The following is a 14910-nucleotide window of genomic DNA, read 5'->3' on the forward strand; positions in this document are numbered from 1 at the left end:
TTGGGAATTCATGGAAAAATGGTGAAGCCAAAGCCTTTTTTTTCCCTGCCTAAATGAAGGTGTCAAGACATAGGATTTTTGGGGAGGAACAGCTTTCAATATCCAAAATCTGTGATTCTCTCTGGTTCTCCCCCACTGAAAACATCCCGTGGGAGCCATCCTGGGCTTGGCTGGGTTAAACATCTCTGGATCCTTGGGAGACAGGAATTCGTGCCTGGGATAGTGATGAGGAGCCGGCTGCTCCTGCAAACCACCCATCCATGGAGATGTTTTGCAGCCACTTGGGCTTCCCAAGCTGCCCAAAATACCAGGATTGACTCCTTTTCTGTAGGATCCTGGGATTTACAGTCTTTAGTGGCCGTGGAGTGGGGTAGGACTTGTAGGGTTGCCATGTCTAAGTGGCCTGGGGAGCATAATTCCCCTGGGAAGGGATTAATAATGATAATTTATAATATATTTGTATGAAGTTTGAAAGCACCTGAGCTGTTCCAGCTGATCCCTCATTCAGAATTTCCCTAATTCCCCGTTAATTGTCGGGAGAATTAGCCCCCAATCATGGACATGGGGGTGGGAGGTGCTGAGTGAACAGGGAAGGAAAAGAACTGGAAAACCAGTCAGATTTGGGTGCTTTACTGCAGAAAAAGGATCTCTGAACCCTCCACTTCTCCAAAATGATTGAAAAACTCCTTTCCTTTCCTTCTGCACTTCTGCTTTGGCTGAAGTTTGTTGCCAACAATTCTTAGAAATCCCTGAAAACGCCTCGAGTGTGGTCAGAGTCAGTGGGGGGGGAGTAAATCTGTCCCTTTCCCTGGGTTAGTGACAGCTTCTCCTCTCTGATCCCTTTATCCCCGGGGCAGGAAGAGGGACTGCTCCCCAGATCCCAGTGTTTTTCCACGGTGTTAATTCCATAATTCTTTTAACAGCCTGGAAGGAAACCCATTGCTTCAAATTGAAGTGGAGCCCACCTCGGAGGTGAGATGGCTCCTGTGCTTAATGGGCCTTGGTTTTAAGGATATCTTGGGGCACATTTCCTAGGAAATGGAGACGTTTCCCATCTGTGCAGTGGAACTGCTGATAATTGAATTAAAGTCCAGGCATCCGTGTCCCCACCCCATGGAGAGGGACCCTCCTGGGCTTCGAGTTTGGAATTCAGTGAGGTTTTTTAGGAGGCATTAAAAATGCAGTGGGAGGGAAGGAAGGGAGAGGGAAGATGAGGATGGAGCTTTTTAAAGGGGTGTTGTAAATCCTGTACGAAGCCTAAATGGACCATCAAGGGGTCTGGGAATAATAGGAATTAACAGAGCACGGCTCAGCCGGGGGAGGATGAAACTGTTTTAAGACAAATTAATTAGATCTCTGATGGGTCACAATCTTAAATTTAGCCCCAGGATAGGGTTAAATGTCTCCACAGGGAACCAGTGGAGTCTCCAGCTCTGGAGGGATTTAATGCCCTGTGCCTGTGGCACTTGGGGACATGGGCTTGTGGTGGCCTTGGCCATCCTGGGGAAGGCTTGTAGTCTATCCCAGATGGCTTTTCCAACCTAAAGGATTCCATGGAAATCTGGGATTCTGCCAACTTTGTGCAGAACGGGGCTGCTCTGTTGGTGTTGGGAGGCCCCTGCCTGGTTCCTCTGGGTCTGAGTTGGATCAGTGGGGTTTTTCCCTCAGTTTCTTCCCTGGTTTATTGTTCCCCATGCCCTTTGCCCACCACAGAACGAGGAAGGCGCCGAGGAGGTGCAGGAGTCCGAGGATGACTTCGAGGAGATGAACCTGTCGCTGCTCTCCGCGCGCAACTTCCCGCGCAAGGCCAGCCAGACCAGCATCTTCCTGCAGGAGTGGGACATCCCCTTCGAGCAGCTGGAGATCGGCGAGCTCATCGGCAAGGGCCGCTTCGGGCAGGTGTTCCACGGGCGCTGGCACGGCGAGGTGGCCATCCGCCTCATCGACATCGAGCGCGACAACGAGGACCAGCTCAAGGCCTTCAAGAGGGAGGTCATGGCCTACCGCCAGACCCGGCACGAGAACGTGGTGCTCTTCATGGGGGCCTGCATGAGCCCACCCCACCTTGCCATCATCACCAGGTTGGGGCCGTTTGTTTCTGGACGAAAATTTGTTTTCCCCGTCCAAAAAATGCGTTTTCCCCTGTCTGTTTTTCCTCCAGTCCAACTTTGCCATTAGGTTGAGTTTTCTCTCCCCTAAGGAAGGGATGTTCTCCATGTTCTCCACGTGCTGGGGTTTGTGGTGTGGAGGACACAGCAAATCCAAAGGTATGGCCAGGCAGGTCATTCTTCTGTAGGAGGGGAGCTCCGGACAGGAATGGTTTGTTTATCCAGGCACAGGAAACATATTGGAATAATGGAATGGTTTGGCTTGGGTTGGGAGAGACCTTAAAGCCAATCCAGAGCTTTAACACCTTCCATTATCCCAGGTTATTCCAGCCTGGCCTTGGGCACTACCAGGGATCCAGGGGCAGCCCCAGCTGCTCTGGGCACCCTGTGCCAGGGCCTGCCCACCCTGCCAGGGAACAATTCCTAATTCCCAATATCCCATCCATCCCTGCCCTCTGGCAGTGGGAGCCATTCCCTGTGTCCTGTCCCTCCATCCCTTGTCCCCAGTCCCTCTCCAGCTCTCCTGGAGCCCCTTTAGTCACTGGAAGTCTGGGAGGCTCCTTACAACTTTCAGGGGAGTGAGGTGGGATTTGGGGGCTTCCAGACCACCCAACACCTCCACAGCTTTCTTGGTCTCAAGGCATTCCCAAATACCTGCCCTCACCCACAATCCCAATGGGAATGCAGCACAGAGTCTCCCAGTGTAATCCATGCTTGGCTGGGCAAAAAATTCCACCTGGCCTGGAGGCAAAGAGGCTGCAACTGCTCCCAGAGCAGCTGTTGTCATGGGAAATGCATTTATTCCAGGGAATTCTGTGATTTCCTTCACCTCCTGACCATGTTTTCAGCCATGGACTGGACATAGTCCTGCTTTTCATCCCACCCCGGGTTATTTTCTCCCAGAGAAGTTTCTCCAAGGTGAGGTTGAATTTTCCTCCTGGCAGCGTTTCAAAAAGCAATGGAATGGCACCGCTTCCAACAGCGACCAGTGATGAAATATTGCATCATCTTTTCCTAATGTCCCTAATTTTCCCTTGAAAGTGGCACCTCCCAGTCCCTAATCCCAGACGGGGTGGCTCTGCAGGTGCTCTGCTCCCTCTTTGTCCAAAACAAAAGGGTTTCACCCCAAATTCGTGTTACCTCATCCCTGCTTGGGTGGGTTCATGGATGGTGTTTGCCTCGGGGGTTTCACCCTCTGGGATCAGGGTGACTCCAAAGCGGGGCCGGCTCTCCCCAGCTGGCGACTGGAAAAAACGACGCCTTTTATTCAAGGACCAAAAAGGAGCCATCTGGGGAAAATTCCGCAGCATTTCCATCTATTGGGTAGCTCCAGGCCAAAAGCTTTTGGGAAAGTGTGCAAACACATCTATTGATGGATGAGTCAGAGCCCCCATCCGTGTGTCACAGCGCGTTCCCGAAGGAAAAGGCGGCGCCGCCATCCCGTCCCTCTGCAGCCCCCATTTGCTCGGCTTTTCAGGGCTATTCAATAGCAAAACCTGGGAAATTAATTCCTTGATTTTTTAAAAAAAATTTATTCTTTTATTTTTTTAATTTGAGCCCTGGAATGTTTTCTCTTCCGTTTTCTATTCGAATGGGTCTTTCTGTAAAAGCAGAAAGGTGCCATTTTTGACAGCTGGACAAAATCAGTCTGTGTGCTGCTGCAACCTGGTGAATTAATGTGAGGAACGTGGAGCTCTGCTCGTCCTGTTCCTCTTCCAGCTGCACTTGGTCTTGTTTTTTAAGGTCAAAATGTAAATGTATTAAATTGCCCAAAATATAACCCAAGCTCACAACATTCCCAGGCATCATTTGCTTGTTCCTGCAACCCACTTTTATCTGCATCCTTTGAAAGTTGGACCAGTATCAGCTTTAAACCAAAGGACAGTAGGGATAGATGGGATTTTGGGCAGGAATTGTTCCCTGGGAAGGTGGGCAGGCCCTGGCACAGGGTGCCCAGAGCAGCTGGGGCTGTCCCTGGATCCCTGGCAGTGCCCAAGGCCAGGCTGGACATTGGGGCTGGGAGCAGCCTGGGACAGTGGAAAGTGTCCCTTCCACCTGGAATGGGATGAGCTTTAAGGTCCCTTCCATTCCAAACCATTCCATGAGAATTTGACAATTGGAACTGGAAACCTGTTTGATTTCTCCTGCTGGGATTTCTGGGGTGCAGGAAAATCAGTGGGGCTCAGCTCAGTCTCAGAGGGTTTTTGGGAAGCCTGGGATGGTGTGAGTACATATCCCATAGCCTGGAAGTCACTTCCAAACACAATTTTCCTGCTTTGAAGCTTCCTGTTGAGCTCTGTTCCTCTGTTCTGTGACAGCACAGGAATCAGGATTTTGGGATAGTTTGGGTTGGAAGGGAATTTAAAGCTCATCCCTGCCATGGGCAGAGACACCTTCCACTATTCCAGGGGGCTCCAAGCCCTGTCCAGCATTCCTTGGGCACTGCCAGGGATCCAGGAGCAGCCACAGCTGCTCTGGGCACCCTGTGCCAGGGCCTGCCCACCCTCACAGGGGAAAACTTTTCCTAACGTCTGACCTAATCCCTACATCCAAGGACGCTTCCTTGCCCTTGTGCTGGCACTCCTTGTCTGGTCCATCCTTGGCTGAACATTTTTGGGAAGTCTCTGGTGTGGGGAAAAGCCTTCTCACCATGTGGAGCCTTCCCTCCCATCCACATTTCAGGTTTTTCCTAAGGGATGTGACAGCCCTGGGGGGTTTTCTGCCATGAGAGCTGCTGCTGGGGTGTTGTAGGGAATGAGGTGGGAAGGGGACAGTGTGGGAATGTCCAGGATCCTGGGAATGGTGTAGGTTATTGGGAATGGTCCAGGAGGTGCCACTGGGGGAGCATCACTCTTCCAATGGGACATTCCCAAAGCAACCCAAGATTTCCTCATGGGTTTATGGGAATAACTTTAAACCAGGCTTTGCTTGGAGTGGGGGAAAATCATTCCCAGCTGTCTGAGGAGGGGATTATGGCTATGAACCCAGGATATCAGGATTTCCTCACCTTCCCCATGCCCATTCCCAGGGCAGGACTTTCTGTGTGTGTGAGGAAAAGGCCACCACTTTTCCCCTGGGAGCCCACAAGTGGCCACTCGAGGCCGTTTTTTCCACAAAATCCCAGCAATTCCTTGTGGCTGTTGCAGAAATCTCCCTTTCCCTGCACCTCTGGAAGCAGCTGTGTGTCCCTGGGAAGGGGCTTCACCACGCCGTGCCACCGGCGCTGCCGGAAGGGGGTTGGTTATTTATAGCCGGGTTTATTTTTACTTTTCCCCATGCCGACGTTTTCCTTCCTGATTGCCTGTGATATTCAGGGATCGTCTCATTAGCACAAAGAAATTTCCCCATCCAAACAGCACGGCCCACCGGGGGAAAAAATGGAAGGGGAAACTGAGGCAGCAGCTGGCTGAGGGTGGGATTGTTGGGGTTAAAAATCTGATTTTCTCTATATTAATCATTTTTATGGATAAATAGGACCAGCACTGTTTAATGTATTCATCAATGATAAAAACAGTGGGATTGAGACTGGAGAACAGAAGGCTCCAGGGAGAGCTCAGAGCCCCTTGCAGGGCCTAAAGGGGCTCCAGGAGAGCTGCAGAGGGACTGGGGACAAGGGATGGAGGGACAGGACACAGGGAATGGCTCCCACTGCCAGAGGGCAGGGCTGGATGGGATATTGGGAATTAGGAATTGTTCCCTGGCAGGGTGGGGAGGAACTGGAATGGAATTCCCTGGAATTACATCCCTGGCAGTGCCCAAGGCCAGGTTGGACAGGGCTTGGAGCAGCCTGGGACGGTGGAAGGTGTCCCTGCTATGGCAGGGGTGACACTGGATGAGCTTTAAGGTCTCTCCAACCATTCCATGACTCCTGAGTTGTCTCTTAACGCGACAGAAAAGCAGAAATCCAGCATTTTTCAGCAGTGGGAGGTGGCGAGCGCAAGGAACGGTTCCATCAGAGCTGCTAATGGGTTTTCTCTTGGGTAATGAGCACTGGGGACAATTAACATCCATCTTAATTAGTCTGGAGCAGGAGAGGGCGCTTTGAGCCTCGGTGCTTTGAGCGGGAAACGGCAGCGGAGTCCTCGGCTGGAAAAACTCCCTTTGTTGGAATAACGAGTTGGTTTTGCTGCTAGGGAGCGTGACAAAGCCAGGCCTGGGTAAACTCAGCTCCCTGGGGCTCCTGGCCCCCAGAGCAGGGGCAGAGGTAAAGCCTCAGCAACCCAAGGGGCCTTCCAAGGATAAAGTCCTTTCCTAATCCTGATGAAATGGCTCCAGCCACCCATGAAAGCAGAGACTCCCACATTTTAGGATTCTGCGTGTTCATCCTGATGGAAAAAAGGGGGGATTTGAATGGTTATTGATGCTTCCTTGGGTCTGTAATGGAAGCAGGGGATCAGCACACTGCATGCAGCTCCCTGGGGCTCCTGGTGGTCGGGAATGCTGTCTGGGAGAAGGGAGCGAGGTTATCCAGGCTGGGAGAAGATTTGAGCTGGAGTTTGCCTGGGTTTTGAGCTCACCCTGGCTTGTGAGGGGGATTTGGGGCAGCTTTTTCAGGACTCCTTGGGTTTTTAGTTAAAATCTCCAATGTGGCTCTCACAGCTTGTGCAAAGAGTCTGGGGTTTGACCCCTCTCTTGTCACACCAGGGTGACTCCAACTTCCCAGGGTGCCACTGGTGATGCCACCAGGGCCGTGTGGCCATGATTTATGTCCCTGCTGGGGAGACCAAGGAGAACATTGAGGAGCATTAGGAATTAACCTGACCTTGGCAGAACTGTGTAAAGAGAATTTAAATCAAAAAAGTGTTGAAAGTGCCTTTGGAGCAGAGGAACTTGGAAGGTTTCTGCTGGAGAGAGAGCAGCTCCTAAACCCTTCCCTGGAGCTGCTGCTGGTGGGGGGGTGGAGGTAAACCCAGTCCCTGTCCTTACATGAGATACTGAAGATGAAATGAGAGTTTGCTCTTTTTTCTCTGTGGAAAACAGGTTTTAATGACAGGAACACATTCCCTGGCACTAATTAATAGGGAAGACATGAGGGTGAGGGATGGGGAGACTATCCAAGGCACTTCTGCTGTTTATTCATGGATAACTTCAGTGCATGGACCAAATACTGGGGTTTACTTTGATTTTATAATAGATTTCCATACTGGATTTTGCCAATATTTAATGTTTGGCTCTGCTGCTGGGAGGAAGAAGCCCTTCACAGGGGATGCTCTCCCATCCCTGGACCTTGTTCCCTCTGGGCACGGAAGAGCTCTGGACAAAGCTCAGCTTTAGCCTCTCCCAGTGCCAGATCTCCTGACCTTTCCAGGCACAGCCCAGCTGGGAAGGATTTGGGGCTTGTAAATCTTAATGCTCAGGAAGCTGGGGATATTTAACCTGATTTCAAGGATGGGAGGAAAGGGGAAGAGTGGAAGCCGTGGCACTTAAGATGGAACAGATTGGGGGGTCTGGTTTGTCCCTGTGGATGCTCCGTGGTGCTTGCAGCCAGCTCCCTGTCCCCTCCAGGGCATCCAAATTGTCCTTTGAGCTTTAACAAACCACAAATTGAAGGAACAACAAGGTCAGGAGGGATGGAGCCCTGGGCAACCTGAGTGGCATCACTGCCCCTGGCAAGGGGTAGGAATTGAGAGGATTTTTAAGGTCTCTTCCAACCCAAACCATTGCAGGTTTCTATGAAATTGGATTTTCCTCCTCAGTGGACTTAAAGTGAATCCTCCCATCCATCCTTCCTGTGCTGGGAATTGAAGGAGAAGCTCTAAATCCTGTTCAGTGGGAGGGAAACTGAGGCACAGAGTTGCCACCTTGTTTTCCTCCATGCCAGGCTGGAACCATGCACTGACAGGACACAGGGAATGGCTTCCCATGGACAGAGGGCAGGGTTAGATGGGATTTTGGGAACAGATTCATCCCTGTGCAGCCTTGGCACAGGCTGCCCCATCCCTGGAAGCATTCCAGGCCAGGCTGGGTGGGGCTTGGAGCACCCTGGGATAATGGAAGGTGTCCCTGCCCATGGCAGGGGTGGGATGAGATCATCTGTAAGGTCCCTTCCCACTCAAATTCCCTTCCCTTCCCTTCCCATTCCATGCTTTGATCCCGGAGCATTTCCAAAGTGCCTTTCAGGTCCTGCCCTTCTCTCCCCGCCCCCAGCTGTATTTTGGGAAGGGAACCCGTGGATTCCTGCCTCCCCTAACCCCATCCACATTCAAACCCCCACTTTGGGAGCCAGACCCTTCTCCTCTGCCTCTGTTGTTTTCCCTTTTCCTGCTTTTCCACCGCATTCCCTTCCCTGGCAGTTAATGGAGCTCGTAGATCATATAATAAATAGGGATCGACTTCATGGCAGGCTGTGGATCAGAATGGATTGACCCGTGGGAATGCACTCCCTGCCAATCGATGCCAGGCCATCAGCCCGGATAAATCTTGATAACGACTGACAACGGCAAAGTCGATATGTGAATTAATATATACATTAAACCTGGATATATCTTCCACCAGCAGGCAGCAGCTTGGGGAGGGAATATCCCGAGCCAGGAGGACGGTTGGGAATGGGGAAAAGCAGCAGCTTGATCCTCTGTGTTTGATGTGGAAACGTCGGGGCTGGCTGAGCTTCCCTTACCCACTGGAGCATCAAATCCCCGCCGCCGGCGGCTCCTTAACGTGGAGGATGCTCCAGGGGGAAAGTTTTCCTTTGTGCTTTAAGAGTGTTTCCAAATGCCATGGAAGTATTGCTGGTTTGGCCCTGATTTCTCCGGGAAAGTGCTTAACACAGCGGGATTCGCTGTGCTGGAGAGGAAGGGATTTAAGGAAATGCCTTTGATTAAGTGCCCCGCTGAGAGATGGTCCCAAAAAGCCCTTCCGCTCGTGCCAGCTCTTCCCATCCCTGTTGAGTGACATCCCTGCATCATTCCTGATTTTTTTCTGAGCATCCTCAGTGTCTGGGATCCTCTTTGGGACAGAGCAGGGCTGCCTGTGGGGGATCCCTGTGCTGGCACCCTGCCTAGCCAAAGAAACAGATCCTTCCTGCTGCAGCAGCATTAACTTTTTATTAATAATAATCATTATTACTATTCCAAAGTGGAGCCGGGTTGCAGGGAAGCAGCCGGCTCAATCCAAAGTTTCTTTCCTTTCTCCAAAAGGGTTTTTAAAATTTATTTTTCTTCCTGAAAAGAAGGTGCAGAGAATATATCAGAGACAAGGAGGCCGAGGCACCTCCACTCATCCCTGTGCACCCAACCCTCCCTCTCGGAGCCAATTCCGAGCGCGTCCGTTCCAAAGGCAGCAAGTGGCACCTGGAGCATGGAGCTTTTTCGGATGACTTGTTTGCAAGCCTGGCTTTAGCTAAGCCCCAGGGGCTGCTTTGCATTCACCTGGCTCCGAGCTCTTCTCCCCGCAGCTGGAGAAGAGCTCGTCTCCTCTATTTCCTCCAAATAAAAATGCATGGAGTTGGCTTTTTCCAAAGAACTTGTTTTTTTCCGAGGCGACGATGGAGTTGGAGCTACTTTTCGGGGAGGCAGATCCCCCTCCTCCTCCTTTTCCTCCTCCTCCTCCTCCTCCTGCAGCCCTTGTGGTTTGGCTGTAGTTATCTCGTGTGCCAGCTGCCGGCAGGAAAATTTTGCTGCCTAAGTAATATCCATCAAAAACCGGTGCGTCCATCGGCTGGAGATAGCGGGATGAGGGGAGCGTTGGCTCTTCAGGGCTTTTCTGTTTCCTCCTGCTGGTTTGGCTCTGCAGAGGCTCCTCCATGAGGAGCAGGAGGGTCTCTCCCATCTCTGGGATGGGGACATGGGCTCTGCTTGACATGGCAGGAATTGAATTCCCTGGGTTCCTGTTGGGTTCGGTTGGAATGGGGTTGGATGGGATGAGTATTTCCAGCCTGGAGGGGCTGGGATCTGCTGGATGCTCAGGTCACGCCTTTTCTGGCACTGAGTTTTGGCTGCTGCTTCCATAGAAGCCCAGAATTGTTTGGATTGGAAAAGATCCTTAAGATCGTCAATTCCAACCATTCCCCCAGCACTGCCAAGGCCACCACTGATCCGTGTCCCCAGGTGCCACATCCGCATAGAGCGGTCAAATCCTCCAGAGACAGGGACTCCAGGGATGTGCCAGGGCTTGACAACCCTTTCAGTGAAGAAATTTTCCCTCGTATCCTAATTTTTCCTCCCTGGTTGTGGTCGTGGAGTTTGGATGTAGAGGGCTGAGGAATTTCAGCCTGTATGCTGCCACTGCTGGCTCTGGCATTGGCAGGGAATCAAGGGGGTGAAATTCCTTATCCATTTAGAGGAAAACAAAACCTCGAGATAAAAATGAACCTAAAGCTCTCCCATTGCTGCTCTTAGAGCCTCGTTCAACTTTCCTTTGTGTGAAACACCTCAGGAGCTGTTGAGTTCCAAAAGCACCGTTGCCAGATGCTGGGAAAAGAGAAAAACAAGCCAATATATGGGAGCAGCTGGAAAACTTCCTAAATAAGTCAGGAACATGCTAGAATGTGCAGAGCTCCATCTTTCCCTCTCTGGCCCTGCTCACATGAAATCAAATAAGTCCTGGCTCAGTGGTTCCTGTTGCTGTTTCTTTCTTAACATTCCCCAAAGGATCCTTTTTCCATGAAAACCTCCAAGTGGGTAAACTGCTGGGGAATGTGGGAGCATCCAAGCGTCCTTTGCCGTGTCTTTTCTTCCAGCACAGATGTAACCTGGGAGCAGAGGTATTTTTATATTAAAGCATTTTTTATTAATTCCCCACCTCGCTCTCTTCTCCAGTGTCTCCCCTGGGTCTATAGTGCTGGCTGTCTCCATGGTATCCGTGCTGCTTCCCTATAAATCCATACCCCGGCATGAACTTCCCGGGGTCTGGCATTTATCACCTCTTTAATTGAATGGGCGTTTATGCGGATGGGAAGAGGGAAGGGAAGCACAAAGCTCCTGGAGTGGTGGAATGTGCCCCGCAACTCTTGGCTTGGGATGATCCCTGCTCCTGAGCAGGGGCCAGGATGGAATCTCCATCCTTGCAGAGGTGTTGGCCATCAATGTAGTGTTATGGCCACCAGTACAGAGGTGGTGGCCATCAATGTAGAGGTGATGACCGTCAGCGTAGAGACAATGACCACCAGTGTAGAGGTGTTGGCCATCAGTGTAGAGGTGGTGGCCATCAATAGAGAGGTGTTGGCCATTGATTTATTGATTGCCATGAATGTAAAGGTGATGACTATCACTGTAGAGGTGGTGGCCACCAGGGTAGAGGTGGTGGCCATCAAGGTAAGAGGTGATGGCCATCAGTATAGAGATGATGACCATCAGTGTAGAGGTAATGTCCACCAGTGTAGAGGTGTTGGCCATCAATGGAGAGGTGATGACCATCACTGTAGAGGTGATGGTCACCAGGATAGAGGTGGTGGCCATCAAGGTAGAGGCGTTGGCCTCCAGTGTAGGGACATCGACCATCAGTATAGAGGTGGTGGCTATCAGCGTAGACTTGATGACCATCAGTGTAGAGGTGATTGTCACCAGTACAGAGGTGGTGGCTGTCAAAGCAGAGGTGTTGGCCGCCAGTGTAGGAGTAATGGCCATCAATGTAGAGACAAGAACCACCAATGTAGAGGTGTTGGCCACCAGTGTAGGGACATTGACCATCAGTATAGAGGTGGTGGCCGTCAATGTAAAGGTGATGGCCATCAGTGTAGACATGATGACCATCAGTGTAGAGGTGATTGCCACCAGTTGGCCACCAGTGCAGGAGTAATGGCCATCCATGTAGAGACAATGACCACCAATGTAGAGGTGTTGGCCACCGGTGCAGAGCTGATGACCATCAATATTGCAGAGAGGGGTAAAAAGCCCCCAGGGATGGAAGAGGGATGAGGCTGTTTTCCCATGGAACAGCACAAACACCCAGAGGCAGCGCTCCAGCTCTTCCTCCCTCATCCCAAATTGTTCCTCTGCGAGCCGCCTTGGCTTTGCTCCCGCTGCTGATGTCTCCAGCCCACGTTGGGAATGCAGAGTGTTTATAAAGCAATTTGGGATTTGGCTTGCTTGGCTGAACACTTCAAAAACTCATTTTGAATTGAGAGTGACATCTGCAGCAGGATGGGGCTGGGCCCATCCTGATGCCGGGAGAGGCACCGGGATGTGGATATGGATATGCCATGGGATGAGGTGCACACCTGAGGACTCCCAGAAGGATCTCTGTGTCTCTGTCCCAGCCACCCCTCAACTCTGGATGCTGTTTGGTCACCTTGTGGCACCGAGGCACGTGTCATCAACCTGCTCTGCCGCCAGGTGGGATGGAGAAGTTTGGGAGAAGAAGACGAGAATTTCTTATGAATTTTCACTTCAGTGCTGAATAACCCAGGATCCATCTGAAGATGCAAATTATCTGCCTTGTTTTTGGCGTTGAACGTAGGCATTTTGTGGCCTTGTCATCCGCAGCCGTGTCCCTCAAAGCCGGGCTCAGCAGGGACCTCTCCAAGTGGAAAGGCAGAAGACTCCGAGCGTGTCCCGGGCGCCGCTCTTTGTCCTGCCCGAATGGGGAGCGATTGAGGAACGAGGAGAAGCGGAATTGTGGAGCTGTGCCATGAAAAGGTTCTGCAGGTGGTGGCTGAATGGGCTCAGGTGCTGCATAAAAGGTATCAACCAGGCTTTATCTCCACGTTGGCAGCTCCTTATCCAGCAAGAAACATCGGATGTGCCGGTGGCGGGCGCTCGGTGAATTCATTTGGATTTATTCATCCAGGGGAGGGGAGAAGCACCTGGGCTGCTTTGATGGCTCTGCCAGGGTCTGAGGAGCAGTGGTGACAGGGACATGTCCTGGTGCCACCACCCCAGGTCTGGCTGTCCTCCTGCAGCGGCTCCATCCGCTGGGAAGGATTTGGAAATCCTGTAAATGAAGTGGAAAGATGGGAATCTCACCAGCAAAGGGCTGCAAGCTCCGCTCTCGGGGTTATATCAGCAGTTCAGATAAGCAGAAATGTGAGGATTTTCCTCTAAACAACCCTTTCCCAGGAAAACAGCTGATCTTAACTCACCGTAGGGCTGGAATCCAGCCCCATTCCAGTGCTAATCCACTCACTGCATTTCCAGTGTCAATTTGTGACCAGTTCAGATCACAGGCAACTGGCTGTATAGAGGTTTTCTCTGGGAGAAAACAAGTTTTCCAGGGGTTGGGAAGGGCTGGGGGAACTCCTGTGTGTGCAGGCAGGTCATGGAGGTGACAAAAGGCTCTTGTGTGGCAGAGCTTACGGCTTGGTGGGTTTATGTGGCAAATTAGTGTCGGAAAACACGGGTGGTGGAAGGACAATTCATGTCCGTCATTATTCTGCACACTTTGATTCATTCCGGTTACAGAAACCCGAGGATTTTATCGCTGATTTCCAAGTGCTCGGATCCTGATCTCCAGCAAATTCTTATTTGACTGCAGTCCAAGTGTTGCAGGAGATGGGAAGATGGTTCAGAGGGAGTGCAGCTGCCTCGGGGATAAATCCAGCTGGGGTGCTCAGGGAGGTGCTGGGACACCTGAGCAAGGAAAGGCATCCCTGAGGAGGCACTCGCTGCCCTAAATCCCCTCTGCAGCTCACTTGTGTCCAGCAGGACAATTCCTAATCCTCCCAGTGAGGAAATATTTGCAAGGGTGCTGTTGTCTTTCCAAAACCCGTGGGATGTGGGGATTGATCCCGTTCCTGTTTCACTGCTTGTCCTGAAAATTCTGCTCTCTGCCCATGGAGTGATGTGGAGCAGAAGGATCCTTTGCATCCGTGAGCTTCTGGAGTTTGGGGTTCTTCTGGGTTTCATGGACTCATGGAATGGTTTGGGTGGGAAGGGACCTTAAAGCTCATCCCATTCCACCCTCTGCCATGGGCAGGGACACTTCCATTATCCCACGTTGCTCCAAGCCCCATCCAAGGTGTCCCTGCCCATAGCAGAGGGCTGGAATTATATGGGCCCTCAAGTCCCTTCCAACCCAAACCATTCTGTGATTCTCTTTTATGATTCTGTGATTATTTTCACCCCAAAAGGACAAAACCTCTCCCAGGGGTTGAATCCAAACCAGTGCATGCTGGAATTCCCAGGGCAGGAGGAACTGGGAGAGGGGAAAGCAGTGGAGCCGAGCTGGGGGACAGCAGTGGAATGAAACCCTAGAATTTTAAATTTGTTAACCAGAACAGAATCAAATCAACATCTGCAGCCACCAAACCTCTTTAACAAGCTGTGTGCTGAGTGTTTTATTTCCCAGGCACAGGTATCCAGTCTCATCTTTCCAAAGTTGCCTGGAATGAGCGTGGGCGGATAGAGAAAAGCAAAAAAAAAGCTCTTTTTTGTGGGCGGGAGTCGAGGCAGCAGCCACCCACGTCCTCCATTATGATATTCAAATGTCAATATATTTTTAATTGGTTTATATCCATCCCCCCTTCCCCCCCCCATCCAGCTGCCTTTGGTAATTAAGGCTCTGTAAATAGATTTTACTGTAATTGGTACGAGAAGGAAAATTGGAGGACATTGTACAGTGCATGGGGTTGGGTTGGGGGATTTTTTTCCCCCTCCCTATCTTTCCTCTTTTGACTCATTTTACATCTGTGAGCTCTGGATCCCGAGGGAGGAGGAGGAGGAGGAGGAAGGGGGAGCCACGGCCAGTTCTGCACAAAAGCTCAGAGGTGGGAGGCCCAGGTGGTTTGCTCTGGGCTGGGACACAGGGAAAAGCCAGGGGCCAGCCCAGACTGTCCCTTGTGGCACCACAGTGGTGCCACCAGGTCACACCAGGACCACTGAGAGCTCCCTCCCAGTGCCAAACTGGGAGAGCCCCCTGCTCCCTGCAG

General features: G+C 51.4%; 1 protein-coding gene across 1 annotated transcript in view; it reads left to right on the plus strand.

The window, feature by feature from the left end:
* The window catches only part of KSR2 (kinase suppressor of ras 2), a 79396-nt gene that overhangs the window by 48336 nt on the left and 16150 nt on the right, over window positions 1-14910 (plus strand). The window contains exons 14-15 of the mRNA XM_031063150.1: window positions 924-972; window positions 1714-2081. Coding sequence (XP_030919010.1) covers window positions 924-972; window positions 1714-2081 — 417 coding nt within the window. The remainder of the gene's footprint in view (window positions 1-923; window positions 973-1713; window positions 2082-14910) is intronic.

This window comes from Geospiza fortis, unplaced genomic scaffold (genome assembly GCF_000277835.1).
Source record: "Geospiza fortis unplaced genomic scaffold, GeoFor_1.0 scaffold31, whole genome shotgun sequence".
Classification (NCBI taxonomy): Eukaryota; Metazoa; Chordata; class Aves; order Passeriformes; family Thraupidae; genus Geospiza; species Geospiza fortis.